The sequence below is a fragment of the Nannospalax galili genome, unplaced genomic scaffold, assembly GCF_000622305.1.
Source record: "Nannospalax galili isolate Female #2095 unplaced genomic scaffold, S.galili_v1.0 scaffold636, whole genome shotgun sequence".
NCBI lineage: Eukaryota > Metazoa > Chordata > Mammalia > Rodentia > Spalacidae > Nannospalax > Nannospalax galili.
The window spans coordinates 826,008-846,358 of record NW_008338112.1 but is presented as its reverse complement, the minus strand read 5'-3'; the positions used below and the strand labels follow the sequence as shown (position 1 = coordinate 846,358).

At 42.2% G+C, this 20,351-nt stretch overlaps 1 protein-coding gene across 1 annotated transcript in view; it reads right to left on the bottom strand.

Annotated features, from left to right (window-relative positions):
• Ttc6 (tetratricopeptide repeat domain 6) overlaps nucleotides 1-20,351 on the bottom strand; it is a 247,768-nt gene that overhangs the window by 174,965 nt on the left and 52,452 nt on the right. Inside the window, exon 2 of the mRNA XM_017798103.1 lies at nucleotides 13,027-13,140. Within this exon, the coding sequence (XP_017653592.1) occupies nucleotides 13,027-13,140 (114 nt within the window). The remainder of the gene's footprint in view (nucleotides 1-13,026; nucleotides 13,141-20,351) is intronic.

The following is a 20,351-nucleotide window of genomic DNA, read 5'->3' as shown; positions in this document are numbered from 1 at the left end:
GGGGGGGGCAGGTCCCGAAGCAGTGTTCCTGGAGCCCAAGGAAGGCACCAAGTTGACCCCAAGAGAGGTCTGAGGGCAGGAGAGGACACATATGGGTTTTGAAAATATTCCCTTATAATGTTCTGGATCTTTCTGGTGTCTGTTGTGATGTTTCCTTTTCATCTCTGATTTTGTTGATTTGGATTTGCTCTTTCTTTCTTTTGGTTAACTGGGCTAAGGGTCTGTCAATCTTGTTTATCTTTTCAAAGAACCAACTCTTGGGTTCCATGATTCTTTGTGTTATTTTCTTTGTTTAAATTTCTTTAATTTCTGCTCTGATTTTTGCTATTTCATCTTGTCTGCTGGGTTTCAGTTTCATTTGTTGTTGCTTTTCAAGTGTCCTGAGTTGCAATGTTAAATCCTTTATTTGTGTTCTTTCTGTTTTTTTTTTTTTAAGGTAGGCATAAACTTCCCTCTAAGAACCGCTTTCAGCATGGAGCAGAGGTTTTGTTGTGTTGTATTGTCCTTTTCATTTAATTCCAGGAATAGTTTTATTTCTTTCTTGATTTCTCTTTTGACCCATTCATCACTCAGGAGTGTGTTGTTTAATCTCCATGTGTTCGTGTGGTGATTTTGGCTTCTTCGCAAGTTGATTTTAAGCTTTAATGCATTGTGGTCTGATAGAATGCATGAAATGAATTATTTCAATCTTTTTGTATTTGTTGAGGTTTTTCTGTGCCCCAGTACATGGTTGAATTTGGCAAAGGTTCCATGGGGTGCTGAATAAAAAGTATATTCTTTAGTGCTTGGGTGGAATATTTGGTAGATGTCTGTTAGGTCCATTTGATATATGGTATTGTTTAATTCAGATGTCTCTCTGTTAACTCTCTGCCCTGTTGACCTATCTAATGGAGACAGTGGGGTATTGAAGTCCCCTACTATTAATGAGTTGGGATTAATCTGGGTCTTAAAGTCCTGTAGTACTGTTTTTATGAAGTTGGGTGGACCAGAGTTTGGTGAATATATGTTCATTATTGTAATAGCTTCTTGGTTTATTGTGCCTTTGATCAGAATGAAGTGGCCATCTTTGTCTCTTCTGATTAGTTTTAAAGTCTATTTTGTCAGATATTAGAATTGCAATGCCTACTTTTTTCTTAGTACCATTTGCTTGGTATATATTTTTTCCATCCTTTCCCCTTAAGGTAGTGCCCGTCCTTGAAAGTAAGATGAATTTCTTGCAGACAACTGTTGCAGCCAAGGTCCCTTTGACCCCCTCCCCGTGGGGGCAGGGGATAAGTAGGTGTGGAGTCAATGACACAGACTCCAGGATACTCACTAGGCAATGTGCAAGTGAGCTCATTTATTGTGAACACAGGCGTCTCCTTTATACCCCCTTCCTTCCTCCCATTGGTCCCTTATGTCCCGTTGATGTCCTTCTATTGGAGCTGTGGATGTGTTGTTGGTTTCTAGTTGCTGGGAAAGATTTCTGGTCAGCGTCTTCCTGCTCATCAACAGGAAGCAGGGTGCACCTGTGCTGTTGGTCTCATGCCTAGCCTCTTACAATCCACCTTTTTGTTTTAAATTGTTGGTAGCTTCAGGGGTGGCAGTGACTAACTGTCCTCTCAGGTCTTAGGACATTTTTATGAAGCTGTGTCTGTCTTAGGTTGTTCCCCCTACACATGAGCCTTACCAGTCATCCGAGTGTGCATCTAGCCTCATGCTCATCCTGTCTTAGGTTGACTTATTGTGGGAGAATCTTACCTGTCATTGACTACCAGCTTTGACCTAGATGTCCTTCAGAGAGCATGAGATCTGCCAGGGTGGTGAGCTATCTCTTAGGAGGTGGCATTTAGCCCAAAGCTTTATTTTGGTGAACCAGGCTTGGATTACTTCAGTAGGTGGGCCCCTATCAGGATTTCATAGAGTCATGAGGATCTGTAAGGTGGCTTTGTTGGTGGCCTTTTGTCTATGGATGTGGTGAAAAAGACACTTGAACAATAAGATTAATGCAATAGCTATGCAACCCAGGAGGGCCCAAATAACCAACCAGGATGGGTCAAAAAAATTTCTTTAGATTTTCCCAGATCTGTTCAAGGAATATGGTATTTAATTCTATAACTGGAGCTCTTGTATAATTAAGAGCAATAATTTGTCCTTGCAATTGGATGGTGTAATTGAGAAATTTATTGGACCATGAGCCTGTAATGTAATCCTTTAAATTTTTTCTAGCTACTGTGATATTGGAGACCTGGTAAGGGGTCAAACAGATATCCTTATACCTTGGGTCACAGACAAGTAGGGTCATTTCTCCACCTGTATCTATCTCTTCCTCCAGCAAGTCAATTTGTTGCTGTAGAATATGGATGGCACTGTAAAGGTGTTGGTTTATTAAATCCTGAGTGTGGAGGGCAGTGGCGGATTTTCTTACTACCTCATTGAGTGTGATGGCAGTAGTCGTGGATTGGGTTAGGAATACTGCCGCTGCAGTAGCCCCCTCTATGGCCAACAGAATAGCAGCAATGATGGCAGCAGTAATACCAAAATCACGCTTGTTCCTAGTTAAGGCAACCTTGGTTCGTTCCATGAATTGTGCAGAGTGAAATGATAATCCGAGGTCACTGGGAACCATATGGTGGCCGGTTCCTGCATGATGATGGCCCGTTGATGTGTGGGGGCCCAACATGCCACAAGGAGACAGGTCTTATTTGTGCAGGCCAAGGAGGTGTTAGATGAATTAACGAGTAAGAAGAAGAAAGAGGGTCACACAGAGCCAGCGGTAGCATTGAAGGGTGTATGATTGACTTATGTAAGATTTGCCTGACTGTGCCAAAAATCAGTGACATTGGAGTCAGTGTATGTCCCATTAGCCAAGATGGCTCCACATGGGAAAGCAAGTGGACGGATGTCCAGGCAGGCGGATGGGCCGCAAAGGCTCCAGGGCTGAAGACAGGGTTGAATTGATTAATCGAGAAGGGGACCCAGCTGGGAGATATGAATTGGATACATTAGTCAGCATTTGTTTCCAAATGCCCAAGGGAGATACATTTGGTATTCTAAAGAAATGATCTGTTTTAGAAGGTAGGATGGGTAGACACTCTTCCCAAGTGATGGGAATATTTAAGTCAGTGGTCCAGTCACTCAGGTGACATCTGGTAAGGTTGGGCTTTTGTAAATTTGGGCAACTATTTGTAAAACAGGTTGTTGTTATCAACTCTATCAGTGGCATGTAGCCGGTCAATGAGAAGTACTGTCCCTTGGAATAGTTTCCAATGAAATCTGCCGTAGTTGTGTTGAATAATCTGACACAAGGGCCAGGGGTGGGACCAGTGGTAAAACAGAGGACATTGTATAGATTCCAGCTGCCCTCAGTTGGGGTAGCGATGTGTACTGTATCCATATATGGGAGCCCTGTGGAGGAATTGGTAGTAAAGAGAACTGGGAAAGCAGGGGAATCCACATTGATGGGCAACAGGATTGGAGGGAGAGGCACCAGGGCCCACAGGTCGACGTGGCTCTTACCAATAGTAGACAGATCATATAGAAGAAGCATCTGTCAGGTTTTCCTGATCCGTGGCTGGTCTCACGTCTCTGGACGGGACCCATATTGGCCGGGTAGTATCCTGTGGAAAAACACAAGCATATCCTCGCCCTTGTGTTAGCAGAGGAGCAGGGGGTTGCCATTGGCAAATAATAGGGTCCCTCCATCTTACCAATGGGAGGGGGGTGCTTCTTGGGAGGTAGGCCCAATGCTTGTAAGCAGGGCTGAGGCCCTTATCATCAAAAGATAGGAAATTGAGGGAGAACAACGTCTCCGTGAGAGCCAAATGAGGGTCCCTTTTTGACTCGGGACTCGCTGCCCTTTTAAAAGTTTCTTTTAAGGTTCTGTTAGCTCTTTCTACAATGGCCTTCCCCTGTGGGTTGTAAGCAATAACATAGGTGTGATCTATCTTCCATTCTGATAGAAAACTTCAAAGTTTCTGAGAAGTGTAGCCAGGCCCATTATCAGTCTTAACGGCCCAGGGTACCCCCATGACTACTGTGGCAGATTTTATAGCTTTAATCATATGTGTTGCCCTTTCACCCAACTGGGCAATGGCAAAAACATAGGAGGAGTAAGTGTCTATGATCACACGGATGTATTTAAGGTTTCCAAAAGGAGGGTGGTGCATAACATTCATCTGCCAGAGTGCATTGGGCAAAATGCCCCGGAGGTTAACTCCACAACGATTGAGGGAGCCTAAGGGGGCTAAAGGTGCACAGGTTGTACAGGACCTGCTTAGGTGTTTACATTGGGAGATACTAAGTTCAGGAAAGATATGGTGGAGATTCTAGGGTGTCAGGTGAAATCTGTGGTGTAGCAGTTTGACCTGTTCTAACAAGACATACTGAGTTTATCTACTTTGTCATTGCCCTCCAAGGGCAGTCTGGCAAATTTGTATGGGATCTAATGTGGGAAATGAACCAGGGATACTGTCTATTTTCTAGGAGGTCTTGTAGCAATTGCATAGCAACTGAAATGGGATCTGGAGAACCCTTAAGCCTGGCAAAAGATACTGTCCTGCTTGTCTGAACTGTATATAGGCTGTCAGAAAATATATCGACAGACTCAGATTGGCATATCTCAAGGGCTATAAGGATAGCTAGGAGTTCCCCTGGTTGAACCAAGCCTGGGTTATCACTACGATAATGCAGATCATCTGAGCCCTCTTTCATGATAACAAGGCCAAAAGCAGATTTATTAGTGTCTGTGAAGGCCATAGCGCTGGTGGGCAGGGGGCAGTTGGATGGGCACGAGAAGGCATTGATCATAATCTCCATAGAAGGGAGAGCAGCTAATTGCCTATCTCGCAGGAAGCGATTGTCCAAGGTTCCCATAAAACCTGACATCATTAACTGGAAATGGATAGAATCTGCCCACAGAGGTTGGGAGTCCCTTAATGAAAATGGGAGGATACCTTTATCTGGCACCCTACCAAACATGCAGTGGACTGCCTGACGAGCTTTAAGTCCCAATTGGAAGGCCATATCAAATTTGGAAGTGACTCTTCTGAGAGTAGAGTGGGCTATATGTAGCCAAAGGAGAGGTCCCTGTTTCCATAATGCTCCCAGCATGCTGGTAGGGGTCCAAATCACAAGAGCAAGCAGGGGCCTAGAGGGGTCGTATCGATCTAGCAAGGCCGAAAGGAGAAGGGATCCCACTTTAACAAGGAGGTTTTTTTTTCCCTCCAGTGTGAGTGTGACTTCCTTGGCTGGGTAAGCATAGCTTTCAAGAAGCAAAAAGAGCGATCTCATTTCATGATCGGGAATGGGGAGGAATTGCTTGAGCCAGTTAATTGTTCCACACAATTCCTGAAAGGTAGCGAGACTGTAAGAGTTGCAGGGTATGATCCCTGGGGAAAGCGGTTTTATTTTTGAGCTGACGTGGTATCCCAGGAACATGAAAGGGGGTACATGCTGGATTTTATCCAGGGAAATAAAAAGATTAAGGAGTTTTAAGTTTTTAAGGACTAAGGTAAAAGTTTCTTTAAGGAGGGAGGGACTCTCATCCATATAGTGTATAACCAACACTCCTTGTGGTATCTCGGTGAGGGCCCTACTAACATAGATTTGACATATGGTCAGGTGGTTTTTCGTACCCTGAGGTAAGACCTTCCATTGAAACCTTGCTTCAGGTCATTGTAGGTTGGGTTCCCAGACAGTGAAAGCAAAGCAGGCCCAAGGGGATCCTGTGGCACCAAGGGGATTTGAAAAAAGCAGTCTTTAATGTCAAGCACTAATGTGTGATGGTTAGGGGGGATAGCGGCCAGATGGGGAAGGCCAGGTTGTAGGGAGCCCATTTTCTCCATCTGGGCATTTACTGCCCACAAGTCTTGAAGCAGACAGTATTTACTGGATTTCTTTTTGATGATGAAAATGGGCATCTTATGTTTACTCAAGGGGGGTTCCAGGTGTTTCATATTGAGTTGCTCCTCCACGAAGGATTTAAGGATAGAGAGCTTGGGTTCAACAATAGGCCACTGATCCACCCATACAGCATTGTCAGACAGCCATGTCAGTGGGACAGGCTCAGGTGTTTCGACGTCACCCAGGGGAGAAGTGACCCTTAGGATTGGGGTTCCATAGGGTGGCCTGAGAGGCCAGAGGAATCGTGATCAACGATGTCCTCAAGAAAGGTTCTATTGTCCATCATCAGGACCACCCCTATCTCTTCCAAGAGGTCAGGTCCCCAAAGGATGCAGGGGATATCCGCAATCATGGGGCAGAAGGTCCCTTTACTACCATCCAAGTCCTTCCATTGGACGAGGTGAAGGGTCATATGCTTGCTGTCCTCCGACTCCCGTGATCAGAGGGCCTGGTCTGAACTTCCAGTGGGGGAATCTTAGGGCCTCATTGTCTGTGATGATGGTTATGTCAGCCCCTGTATCAACCAGACCCTTTACCGGGAGGCCGTCAAGATAAATGGTCATCATAGGAGAATGGGACAGCAGGGGAAGAGTCCAAAAAATGTTTTGTTATTTCCCTCTTACTTGCGGGGCTGAGGGTTGCCCCGGGATAAATTTAAAGGAGCAGCAGGAGAGGAGCAACAATCACGTGCCCAATGGAATCCTTTGTTACATTTAGGACATTTAGTCTTAGGCGACGTTTAGGACAGTCCCAGCATAAGTGGCTGGGGCTACTGCAAACCAGGAAAACCCAGTTGGGGAGGGGGGGGCGGCACCTGATTAGGAGGGCAGTGGTCAGCGAGCAGGGCAGAAAGGGAAGCAGCTAGCACCTGAATGGGTCCCTGTGTATAATCGAGATCTCTGGTGGCAGAGATCCATTTATTAATGCCTTCCATGTGTACCAGGGCAATGGCAGTGTGAGTCAATGGATGAAGGCCTTCCCAAACCAGCTGCTTTAAAAGCATGTCCTGATAGGGGCCTAGGGAATACGGCACTGGACCGCAGTGATGGCCTGAGACAAGAAGTCTGTAAAGGATTCACCCTGGGCTTGAATGAGATTATGGAAATAGGACGAGGGATCCTTTGGCGAGCAAGACTTAAGGGCCTGAAAGGCCAACTGATGGACTTGTGTAAAATAATGGATGTCTCCAATCTGAGCCTGGCTGTGAGTGGTAAAATAATGGGTGTCTCCAATCTAAGCCAGGAGTGGTAAAGGCTCCATGGCCCAGGAGCATATCAAGTGAGACTGGCACGTTATTGAGGGCATTGGTCTGAGCTTGGTCCTCAGCTAGATCTTGATAAGAAGCCCTCCATGTCAGGAAGGTTGGGGGATCGAGAACTGCTTTAAGGTGGTACCAGTCATAATGTGTCTGTAATGCCTGACTCCATTGGTTAAGGATCTGTTCAAAATAAGGCAAGTCAGGGCCACTGTCATTGCAGACTTTACAGATCAGGGATAGATCAGACAGTGGTGTAGGAATCCAGGGCTGTTGAGCCTCATCCGGGCCCAAGTTAACCGCAAGGACATGTGGAGGGCTAGGATGGTAGGGGGAGTAGTGAGGAAGCTTAGCAGCACAGGTGGGGTAAGGAGGAGGCCCGGCAGGGGCCGCAGGGGTTTGTAACGCCCCCCAGGGATAAAGCGGCGGGGGGGGGTGTCAAAGGCTCTCAGTGGAGAGAGGAAACATCTGTACAAGGAGGCAGTTTGGCAGGCGAGGGCGGAGAATCATTCCTCACATCCGAATCAACATCTTCTGGCACTGTGGGTAGTGACTGAATAGAAAGGGCAACCATTTTCTGGTCTTGGCAGTGGTCATTAAAAGATTTAAGGATCTCCTCAGTAGAGCCCACTTTAATGGAACTAAGGATGCCCAACAAAATAGGGACAAAAGGGGTGGGTGGTGTTTTGCCTTCTTGAACCTCCTGCTTCCTTGCTAGGAAAAGGACCCGCATCCACATGTCAGGATCCCACATGTTTTGGGGGGAGCTCCCTGGAGCAAGGACCGAAAAGTCCTCTAGGTGATTGCGTTTAATCCTAATCCCAGGGGATGTAAGCAGGGATTTGAGGGCTGAAATTTGGGGCTCTTTGCTCTGGGACAAGAAGTTGCCCATGTCGTGGGAAGGGGGTGGGAAAGGGGGGCACAGACAGACAAAATACACTTGAAAGTAAGAAAAAGGAAGCTGCACCGAAAAAGGAAATGTTCCGACCAGCCTTACCAAGAAGGCGGAAGGGGATTTCACAGTTTTGAGCATCGAGGAGCCTGCCCTCAAATTTAAGAGACCTGCCACCGCCCTAGGGGCGTTTAACTGGTGGTTGCAGCACCGGTTTTGAGAGAAAGGAGGCAAATATCGAAACCAAAAGTGAAAGTAAGGGAGGAAGAAGAGCGAAAGGTGGTGCTTAGGAACCGGGTATCAGTATGCTTGGTGGGGGACTTTCGAGGTTCATTAGGCCATGGCCGTATGCCCACACGGTGTCTCCAGTCATGGGACACCCTGTCGGGTGTCCGTGGTTCCATCTCCTGGATGGTCAGTCCTTATGTGGAGACACTGGGCAAACCAATTTTCAGGATATGTGCCCTATGGACAGACAAACATGGACAAATGAGAGGATGAGATGGGCCTTGGTCACTCACCAGACTGAAGGCAAAGAACAAATAACAGAAAGGAGCCTACTTACCAAGAAAACAGCCAAAGGGGACACCGAGAAGTGTGTTGATCGAGAGGGGCGGGAAAGGTGAGGGGCAGGTGCAGTCAGCACAGCAGATTGTAAAAATGACAATCCAGAAGCGAAAAATGAAAAGGGTGTAGATCGCCAAGGTCAACATGGGGTCCATCTACCACACTGGGCACCAGATGTTGCAGCCAAGGTCCCTTTGACCTCCTCCCCACGGGGGCAGGGGATAAGTAGGCATGAAATCAACGACACAGACTTGGCAATGTGCAAGCGAGCTCGTTTATTGTGAACATAACCGTCTCCTTTATACCCCCTTCCCTCCTCCCATTGGTCCCTTATGTCCCATTGGCATCCTTCTATTGGAGCTGTGGATGTGTTGTTGGTTTCTAGCTGCCAGGGCAGATTTCCAGTCAGCGACTTCCTGTTCATCAACAGGAAGCAGGGTGCGCCTGCACTGTTGGTCTCATGCCTAGCCTCCTACAGACAACAAAAAGATGGGTTTTGTTTCTTAATCTAGTCAAGTAATCTGTATCTTTTGCCTGGGGCATTCAGTCCATTTCTATTTAAAGTTATTAATGAAAGATATGTATTAATCCTGTCATTTTTATATCTGTTCACATTCTTGATATAGCTGTGCATTTCCACAGCTATACCTTCATTGAATTTCTTTCCATCACCTCTTGTGCATAGTCATTCTTTTCTTCAGCTCTTTGTATTGTTTCAAGAACTTTCTGAGGGGCTGGTTTTGTGGACATGAATTCCTTCAGCCTATTTATGTCATGGAAGATTTTTCTTTCCCCTTCGACTATAATAGACATTTTGGCTGGGTAAAGTAATCTGGGTTGGCATCTGTGGTCATTTAGAATTGGGTATACTTTGGTCTGGGCTCTTCTGACTTTAATAGTTTTCACTGAAAAGTCAGCTGTAATCCTAATGGGTTTTCCTTTATACGTGACTTGTTTTTCTTTTGCAGCTTTCAGTACTGTCTCTTTGTTATGAACATTTAGTGTTTTTACTATGATGTGCCATGAAGAGCTTCTTTTCTAGTCCTGTCTATTTGGTGTTCTATATGCTTTCTGTATTTGTATGGGCATGTTTTTCTTTAATTTTTGGAAATTTTCTTCTACAATCCTGTTGAAGATCTGTCCCATACCATTATCTTGAGATTCTTCTCCTTCCTGTAATGCCTATGATTCGTAAGTTTGGTTTTTCTTAATGGTGTCACACAATTCTTGCATATTCCATTCTTGTTTTCTTAAATTTTTCATAATCTTTGCTTGAGTGGTCTAGTTGGCCCTCTTTAGCTTCCAGTCTTGATATTCTGTTTTCCATTTCATTCATCCTATTGGTGAGGCTTTCTCCTGTCATTTCTAATTGGCTTACTGAGTGTTTCACTTCCTTCTTCATTTCAGTCTGAGTAGTCTGCAATATTTCTAACTCTTCTGAATTCATTCAGAAGTTTATCCTTATCTTCCTTCAGTTCTTTGATTTCTTTGTTTGTGTGTTCTTTAAATTCACTGAATTCTTTTATCATATTTGTAATTGTTCTTTTGAGTTCCATATCCTGTGTCATCTCTAGGGAGTTCTCATTGTACTCCTCTAGAAGATTATTGGTACTTGATGGGAATATATTATTTTTGTTTTTCATGTTATTTTTTCTCTATAACTTTGACATGTGAATTTCTTTCATAGTTTCTAATTCTTATGTGAGACTCAAGCCTTCCTTTGTTGAGTTTAGATCTGCTTCTTTTTGTGAAAGAAAAAATTATGTGCCTTTTATGTGCATTTATGGTTTATTTGTTGGGCATGAAAAGCTGGTTGGTCTAGGCTTCAGGTTCTCTCTTTTGATTTTATATTGGAGTGGCCTAACTGCTTTTGTCTTCAGGAGTTCCCACAGAGGCCCTAGTGAGATGAGGCTCAGATGTTCTCAGGCTTTCTCCTAAGGTCTGGATCCCTCCACGAAAGATGGTGACCTCGGGAATTTGGGGGGTGGGCTGGCCTGGGAGAAGGGTCCAGGATAAATGCTGGTCTCAGGAAGCTGGTGGCTTTGCCACCCAGAGAAGTAAAGGGAGGTGAGAGCGGGACCAGGCCCAGAGGGTTCCTGTGGGGCAGCAGGGAGGAACTGGGTTGATCCAGATGCAAAGGATCAGGAAGCAGTGGTGGCTCTGGGCCGAGAGGTTAGCCCCAGTTTCTGGGGTGCCAAGACAAGAAATGGGCCTGTACCCAGGCCATGAGGAGAGACATGGCGGGGGAGCTGGGAGGGTGAAAGAGGCTGAGAGAGTCAAGGCGCGCTGGGCTTACCCAGGGAAGGTGCTGGCACCAGGACGCCCAGAGGCTGTGCAGCCCAAGGAAGTCACTCTTTTAAATTTTTATTACACATTTATTTTACTTATTTGTATTTGCACACACACACATTCACCACGGCTCACACCACACATGTGCAGGTCAAAGAACAACTTGTGGAAGTTCCTTCTCTCTCTCCACCATGAGGGTCCTGAGGGTCAAATTCAGGTCACCAGGCTCAGCAGCAAGCACCCTTACCCACGGAGGCATCCTACCTGCCTAGAATGTTCTTTTTTAAAAAAAAATAAGTGGTTAGTTCCTTCACAAAGGGACAGAAAATATCTAATGTCTTGTAAATGTAAAATTTAAAAGACCGTTTCATGCACAATCACAAGGAAAATTATGGTTTTAAAGATTTTAAATCTTTATTTCATATTTTATTTAAATCGCTTTATTTATTTGAGAATTTCAGTAAATGAATTTGGTTATATCCAACCTCTTCTCCCTTCTCTACCACCAACTACTTACTACCAAGCTCCTCGTCAACTTCATGTCTCCTATTATTTGTCTTTAAGGCCTACTGAGTCTATTTTGTGTTTCCAGAATGCTCTTGGGTGTGGGTCTATCTCTTGGAGTCTAGTCAACCTACCAAGTGGCATGCCAGTAAGGAAAAATAACTCTCCTTCTCCCAGCAGCTATCAATTGTCAGTAGATCCTTAGCTAAATGCAGTGCTTCTTGCCAACCTCCCCCTCCACACTGGGTTTCTGTCTGGCCTGTGTTTGCACAGTTCTTGTGCACACCGTCACCAGTGTTGTGGGTTCAGATACGCAGCCACCCTATGTTTTGTTGTTGCTGTTTGAGACACCTAGCTGGCCTGGAACTGCTATGTACAACAGGCTGGCCTCCAACTCACAGAGATCTGAATGCCTCTACCTACTGAATACTGAGATTAAAGGCCTGTGCCACCACTCCTTATTTTAAATAATTAAATACTATCTAAGCTAAGCACTTGACAGTTAAATATTCACTTCAAAATAATTTCTTTTCTTCTACCTAACATAAATGAAGTCAATGGTATTGGATCAATTTCATTCTACCAATGATTTCTGTTCTAAGAATAATTCCTCTTCCATTTCAATTTACTCTACTATAGGATTAATTACTATAGTATTAATTAAAGCCAGAGACATTCCTAAGTATCTGTAAAAATAGTGCTACCTTGAGGCAGTTACCCTAGAAGTTAGTCAGGCTCACACTTACTTGTGTGATAAGGCCTGGCAACTGACTTATCCACATACCACTGGTAAGTGGCTACTAATGCCAGTTACATGCGTGGTCCTGAGGCAGGCGGTATGACTACAAAGGAGAACAAAGATAAAGTCTGACCAGAAGCACCTCAAACTCTTAACAGTTCTACCAATTGTGACATCCCTCACTACAGGTCCCAAGGCTTCATGAAAAGAGAGGATTCTGTATATTTTCTGAACATGGTATCTGAAAAGTAAAGTATGATCTCAACTACATTCATGATGATATTTTCAGAAAATGAGTTTCTATATTATAAATCCTGTGTAAAGCAACTTGATCATCATGTCTTTTTATATAAATGTGGATTTATTTTTAATTCATTTACTTTTATTTAATATTGACTTTTAAGTGGAAATGCTTCCCATTCTCAGAGAACGTGTTCCAGATTGTTTTGAATTCCATAATCATTTTGCCAGTGGTGGACAAAAGGGAAGCTGTATTTCTGGCACAAGCTTCTGTCACCAACCATCTGTATTACTCAACCCAACGTTCCCCTTCTCAGTGCTTTTAACAATTCTTCTCACTAAGCACAGATTTAATGATGCTTCCTTAGAAGCTAAGAACTTTTAATTAAATCTCAAGCTGTCCTCTAGATTTGAATGTCTCTAAACTAGGAGAGGTATTAAAAATGTTTCTTTCTGGAAAGAGTTTGACCCTTACTCAAAAAGGTTTCCAAGAGCCAAGACTAGCTGGCACTCCCCATGTGGCTTTGGATTAGATGCCTAAACACGCTCCTAAAATAAGTTCGAGGAAATTGTTTTTAACCTTGTATAAATATGCAAGCTACAGGAAACACACATTACTTTAACATGGGGAAGAAAGATTTTTACTAGAGCCATCACCTTAACTGGAGGCTCCTCTGTGCTCATCTGTGACTTCGGCTCTGCTTCCATCTGGGCTGTTTCTATTTGCATCTGAGATGGTCTGAGGTACATTTGTTCCATCAAAGAAATATCCTTGAAGGAAAGAAGAAAGGAGTGTCAATTTTAAAATTACTGAAATGCATTATTCAATATAGCAAAATGTTAGGTAATTAATATAGTTAATGAGACACGTAAAATAATAGTATTTAGGAAATAAACAAAGCAGAAAAAGACATAGCAAGATAATTCTGTCCATTCTATTTTATTGACTTTTAAACTATTGATCTCTATAGACACATTACTTGATTTAGTAACACTATTAGATAATATTATATGATCTACTATAAAATGCTGCCATTTACTAAAATTCAACCCAAGCAAGAACAAAAAGAAATAGTAAATATTTGAAACATAAGTGAATAGAACTATTAGTGTCACTTTTACCATTACTAGTGCATTCTCTACTGAGTGATACACTCTATGGAGTTGAGACAGTAAAAAGACAGGACATTACAGAGAGTAACAATACAGCAGGAATAAAGAGACCTTGTTCTATCTAAGCTATGAAACCCAGATCAGACATCGCCAGGCAAGTTAGTTTGCTTCCTTTTACTTCAATTTTATCATCTATAAACCAGGTGTTCAACTATATGACTTTGTAAGACTCTTTCTTTTCTAGACCTTTGGTACCATCAAAAGCAAAATCTGAACCTCACTGGACTTTAAAAGCCTCGTTTTCTTTGTGTTACTGAAAGAGTTCAATTTAGTCCAGTGTCTACTATTTCTGCCCTCTTGTTATAAATAAGTATAAAATTGGTCAAAATACAAGATCAGTTCTTTTAGGATTTTACAACAAGCAATGCAGGATAATCAAGACCGAGAAAATGGAAGTAAACAAGCTAAGGACCACCAAGGCTCAGATTTCTAACCTGACACAATTTTCTGACCCTGACACAAGGAGAAACTAAACACATCCCAGGTGTCTCAGTTGAAGAGAGGCTGGGTGATTAACAAGAGAGGAAACATGTGCAAGGGATAGCATGCAGATGAGGGCACCATGTGAGAAAAAGAGAGTCAAAAGAGACCCAGAGGGGCTGGAGAGATGGCTCAGTGGTTAAGAACACTGGCTGTTCTTGCAGAAGACCTGGGCTTGAATCCCAGCACCCACATGGCAGGTAACAACTGTCTGTATCTCCAGTTCCAGGGGATCCGATGGCCTCTTCTGTCCTCCACAGGCATTGCATGACACAGGTGCACTTACCTACATGCAGGCAATATACACATAAAATAAAAAATAACATTTTTTAAAACTACTTTTAAAAAAGAGACCCAGAAATGACAGACACTTGGAATTAGGATATGATAATCTTAACCATCTAATGTAAATATTGTAAACATTCAAAGTTAAATAAAAAATATAAGCATGACAAGGAGAAAACGTAAGATTGAAAAAAAGAGAAAGAACCTCCAGGCATGGTTCCCAGGCCTTTGATACAGGGACTCAGGAGGCAGAGCCAGGAGGATCTCTGTGAGTTTGAGGCCAGCCTCATCTATATATAGGGAGTTCTAGGCCAGGTGGGACTACAGGGAGACCTTGTCTCAAAAAGATTTAAAAAAAAAAAAAAAAGAACCAAGTGAGGTCTTTAGAAAAAGCGTGGTGTCTTAAACAAAAGCTTCACTGACTGGCAGTAACAGCAGAGAAGACAGGCGCTAACTGGAAGACATTGCAGAAACCACATACAGTGAATCAGGGAAATAAAACTGAAATAACGAATGTGCAGCTAAACATATACTTGACTGGAGTCTCAGAAGTGTGATGAGTAGGATCAGAAAATACTTGCACAAAAATATTGCCAAAACATTTCCAGATTTCATGGCAATACAAATCCTCCCAGGCAAGAAGCTCAATGAACTCCAGGCCATAGCACCCAGGAACATCACACCTGCTCTCGAATCAAACTAACAGAAGCTAGAAAGAAAGAAAAGACTCTGATGAAGATCCAGAGGAAAAAAGAAATTTTGAATTCTAAAAAATTATCAATCTTGCGGACAGCTTTCCTGTCAGGACAATGCAATGGGGAGAAACAGCACACTCAGAATAACAATACTAAAAGAAAAAACGTTATCTACACAAGAGTCTGTATATATCAAAAATATCTTCCAAAAGCCAACACAGAATACCTTTTCAACAAGAGTAAAAGACTCATTATCTTCAAGAGGTGATGGAGAGGCCATAATGACATCAGCTACAGTAAGCTTCAAAACAGGCTATTCTCAGAAAGAAGAGAAGCAGTTCTGAACACTACAAGAGCCAAGTAACTCAAAAGGCCTAAATGTACATGCTGACAAAGCAAAAAACAAAATGAGCAAAACTGAAAACAGAAATACATATATCAACATTAAAGCCGAAAACGGCAAACCAAGACCACCTGGCTCCACAGACTAAATTCATAAATATACTAAATGAGCACTAAGTACGAAACCAGGAAAACAATTCCTTACTCTTTTGGGATTAAAAATGTATCATCAGGGGCTAGAGAAATGACTCAGCAGTTAAGACCACTAGCTGTTCTTGCAGAGGACCTGGATTCAATTCCAAGGAGCCATATGGTAGCTAGCAACCATCCATAACTCCTGTTCCGGGGGATCCAATGCCTCTTCTAATCTCTGCAGGCATTGCAAACAAGGGTGCACTTACATATATGCAGGTAAAACACTCAAACACATAAAATAAAATAAATAAATAAAAATAGTAATGTATCATTATATCATAAGAGTAATAAATTCTAATTTCAGAATGCTATTCCAAAAAAAATAGGAAGGTATTACTGGGAAGAGGTACAAAGTGGGGCTCTACTTATAAACTTCGATGTATCTAAACAATCTCAACTGAGTAGGATAAAACACTAAATTTTTAATTATCTGTATGATGACAAATTATCCTTCATTTGAAATATTCTACAATAAAAATCCATGAAGAACTTTCAAGGCTGGGTTAAATGCACAGCACCACATAAAACCTGCATGGTGTTGTACACCTGTAACCACAGAATTCAAGAGGTTGAAGCAGGAGAGAATGGAAAGTTCAAGATCACCCTTAGCTACAAAACAAATGCAAGGCCAGTCGGGGCTACGTGGGATCCTGTCTTGAGAGGGAGGAAGTAGTAGGGAGAGGAAAGGAAAGACATTTCTTGGAGCATCCTATGTGGGTATATAATGTCAAAGATGGGGTTTAAATTTCTATTTAATTTTATTTATGTCTATGTGTGGGCACCTGCTTGTCGGTATGTGCACCACATGCGTGCAGACACCTGCAGAGGCCAGAAGAAGGCACCATATGCCCTGACAAAGGCAGGGGAGATGTCTCAATCAGTAAACTGCTTGCCTTCAGCATAAAGACCTGAATTTGGCTCTCTCTGACCTGCAAGCATCTCTCGCAGTACGTCAATTGTGCCCGCCAGGCCTTAACTCCCCCAGCCACACTCACCCTCCAATCTTGCCCGACCACCTCTCCTCCAAGCCTGGGTCCTGTCCCATTCCTTGTCTTGGCACCCCAGGTACTGGGGAACCAACACTGCTTCAAGATCCTTTGAATCTAGACCAACTTAGTTCCTTCTTGGGTCCACAGAAGCACTCTGGGCCTGGCCCTGCCTTGACCTCCCTCTACTTCCCTGGGTATGCACAACCCGCCAACCTCTTTCCTGGACACCTAGGCTGACCTTTCCTCTTCCTCATCCTTTGCATCCAGACCAAACCCAGCTCCTCAGTGCACTCCCCAGGAGCCCTGGGGCTGCTTCCCGCCCCCATCTTCCTTTGCATCTCTGGGTGGCACTGCCAAAAGCTGCCCTAGAATGGCATCTTTCCTGGGCCCAGCTCCCAGGCCAGGCCAACACCCAAACTCCTGAGGCCAAAATCTTTCCTGGAGGGATCCAGACCTTAGGAGAAAGCCTGAGAGTATCTGATCCTCATCTGCCTTGGGCCTCTGTGGGAACTCCTGAAGACAAAAGCAATCTGGCCACTCCAAAATAAAATCAAAGGAGAGAATGGAAGCTAAGAGGAATTAGCTTTTCATGCCCAAAAAAGTAAACCACAAAGACACATAAAGTTAACAAAAAGAAGCAGACCTAAACTTGAATGCTTGAAACTCACACAACAATCAGAAACTACAAAAGAAATTCACATGTCAAAATCACAGAGAAAAAATAATAACATGAAAAACCAAAATAACATATCCCCACCAAATGCCAACAGTCTTCTAGAGGAGTACAATGAGAACCCCCTAGAGATAATCCAGGACATGGAACTAAAAAGAACAATCATAAACATGATAAAAGAATTTGGTGAATTTAAAGAACACACGAAAAAAGAAATCAAAGAACTGAAGGAAGATAGGGATAAACTTCTGAATGAATTCAGTAAAGAGCTAGAAATACTGAAGAATACTCAGGCTGAAATGAAGGGAGTGAAATACTCAGTAAGCCAATTAGAAACGACAGGAGAAAGCATCACCAATAGGATGAATGAAATGGAAAACAGAATATCAAGACTGGAAGCTAAAGTGGATGAACTAGACCATTCAAGCAAAGATTATGAAAAATTTAAGAAATCACAAGAATGGAAAATGCAGGAATTGAGTGATACCAATAAAAGACCAAACTTACGAATCATCGGCATACAGGAAGGAGAAGAATCCCAAGATAATGGCATGGACCAGATCTTCAACAGCATCATGGAAGAAAATTTCCAAAAATTAAAGAAAGAAATGCCCATACAAATACAAGAAACATATAGAACATCAAACAGACAAGACCAGAAGAAATTCTCCACGGCACATTAAACTAAAAACACTAAACAAACAAAGCAAAGAGACAATTCTGAAAGCTGCAAAATAGAAACAAGCAACATACAAAGGAAAACCTATCAGGATTACAGCTGACTTTTCAGTGCAACCTATGAAAGCCAGAAGAGCCTGGACCAAAGTATTCCCAGTTTTAAATGACCACAGATACCAACCCAGATTACTACATCCAGCCAAAATGTCTATTATAATTGAAGGGGAAAGAAAAATCTTCCATGAAATAAATAGGCTGAAGGAATTCATATCCACAAAACCAGCCCTTCAGAGAGTTCTGGAAGCAATACAAAGAGCTGAAGAAAGGAATGACTATACCCAAGGGGTTGTAGAAAGAAATTCAATAAAGGTGTAACTGTGGAAAAGTACAGCTATTTCAAGAATGTAAACAGAAATAAAAATGAAAGGATTCAGTACTCATCTTTCATTAATAACTTTAAATATTAATGGTCTGAACTCCCCAGTCAAAAGACATAGACTAGGTGAATGGATTAAGAAATAAAACCAATCTTTTTGTTATCTGCAAGAAACTCATCTCACTTTCAAGGACAGACACTATCTTAAAGTGAAAGGATGGAAAAAAATATGCCAAGCAAATGGTACTAAGAAAAAAACAGGCATACCAATTCTAACATCTGAAAAAATAGACTATAAAACTAATCAGAAGAGATAAAGAGAGCTACTTCATTCTGATCAAAGGAACAATTAATCAAGGAGATATTACAATCGTGAACATATATTCACCAAACTCTGGTGCACCCAACTTCATAAAAACAATGCTACAGGATTAATCCCAACGCATTAATAGTAAGGGACGTCAATACCCCACTGTCTCCATTAGATAGGTCAACAGGGCAGACAGTTAACAAAGAGACATCTGAATTAAACAATACCATATATTAAATGGATATAACAGACAAGTACCAGGTATTCCACCCAAGCACCAAAGGACATACTTTCTACTCAGCACCACATGGAACCTTCCCCCAAATCGACCATATGCTGGGGCACAAAACAAACCTCAACAAATACAAAAAGATTTAAATAATTCCATACATTCTACCAAACCACAATACAATAAAGATTACAATCAACACCCAAAGAAGCCCTAATCACCACATGAACACATGGAGATTAAACAACACACTCCTGAATGATGAATGGTCAAAAGAGAAATTAAGAAAGAAATCAAAGTATTCCTGGAATTAAATGAAAAGGACAATACAACACAACAAAACCTCTGGGACACATTCTTAGAGGGAAGTTTATAGCTCTAAGTGCCTACATCAAAAAATTGGAAAGAACACAAATAAATGACTTAACATTGCAACTCAAAACACTTCAAAAGCAACAGCAAACAAAACCCAAACCCAGCAGACAAGAAGAAATAACAAAAAACAGGGCAGAAATTAATGAAATTTAAACAAAGAAAATAACACAAAGAATCATGGAATCCAAGAACTGGTTCTTTGAAAAGATAAACAAGATAGAAAGACCCTTAGCCCAGTTTACCAAAAGAAAGAAAGATCAAATCCAAATCAACAAAATCAGAGATGAAAGGGGGTACATCACAACAGACATCAGAAAGATACAAAACATTATAAGGGAATACTTTAAAAACCTATATACTACTAAATTTGAAAACCTAAAAGAAATGGATGGATATCTAAAGGCATGGGAACCACCAAAAGTAAACCAAGAAGAGATTAACAACTTCAACAGATGCATAACCCAAAAGGAAATTGAAACAGTAATACAAAACCTCCAGACTGAAAAAAGCCCAGGACCAGACGGAGTTACAGCAGAATTCTATCAGACATTTAAAGAAGATCTACATCCAATACTACTAATTTATTCAAAAAGATAGAAATGGTGGGAGAACTTCCAAATTCCTTCTGTGAAGCCAGCATCACTCTCGCACCAAAGCCAGGTAATGATACAACCAAAAAAGAAAACTACAGACCCATATCCTTAATGATCATAGATGCAAAAATTCTCAATAAAATACTTGCAAACCACATACAGACACACATGCAAAGGTTCATCCACCATGATCAAGTTGGCTTTATTCCAGAGATGCAGGGATGGTTGAATATACGTAAGTCAATAAACGTCATAAATCACATTAAAGGGCTCAACAACAAGAACCACATGGTCATCTCAATAGATGCAGAGAAGGCCTTTGACAAAACTAAACATGCTTCTATGTTTAAAGTCCTAGAGAGAATTGGACTGGAGGGAACATACCTCAACATAATTAAAGCCATATATAACAAACCCACAGCCAACATCATTCTAAATGGAGAAAAACTGGAAGCATTCCCATTGAAATCAGGAACCAGACAAGGCTGCCCACTATCTCCACTTCTCTTTAACATAGTACTTGAAACTCTTGCAAGAGCAATAAATAAATTATCCCTTTTTGCAGATGATATGATATTATATCTAAGGG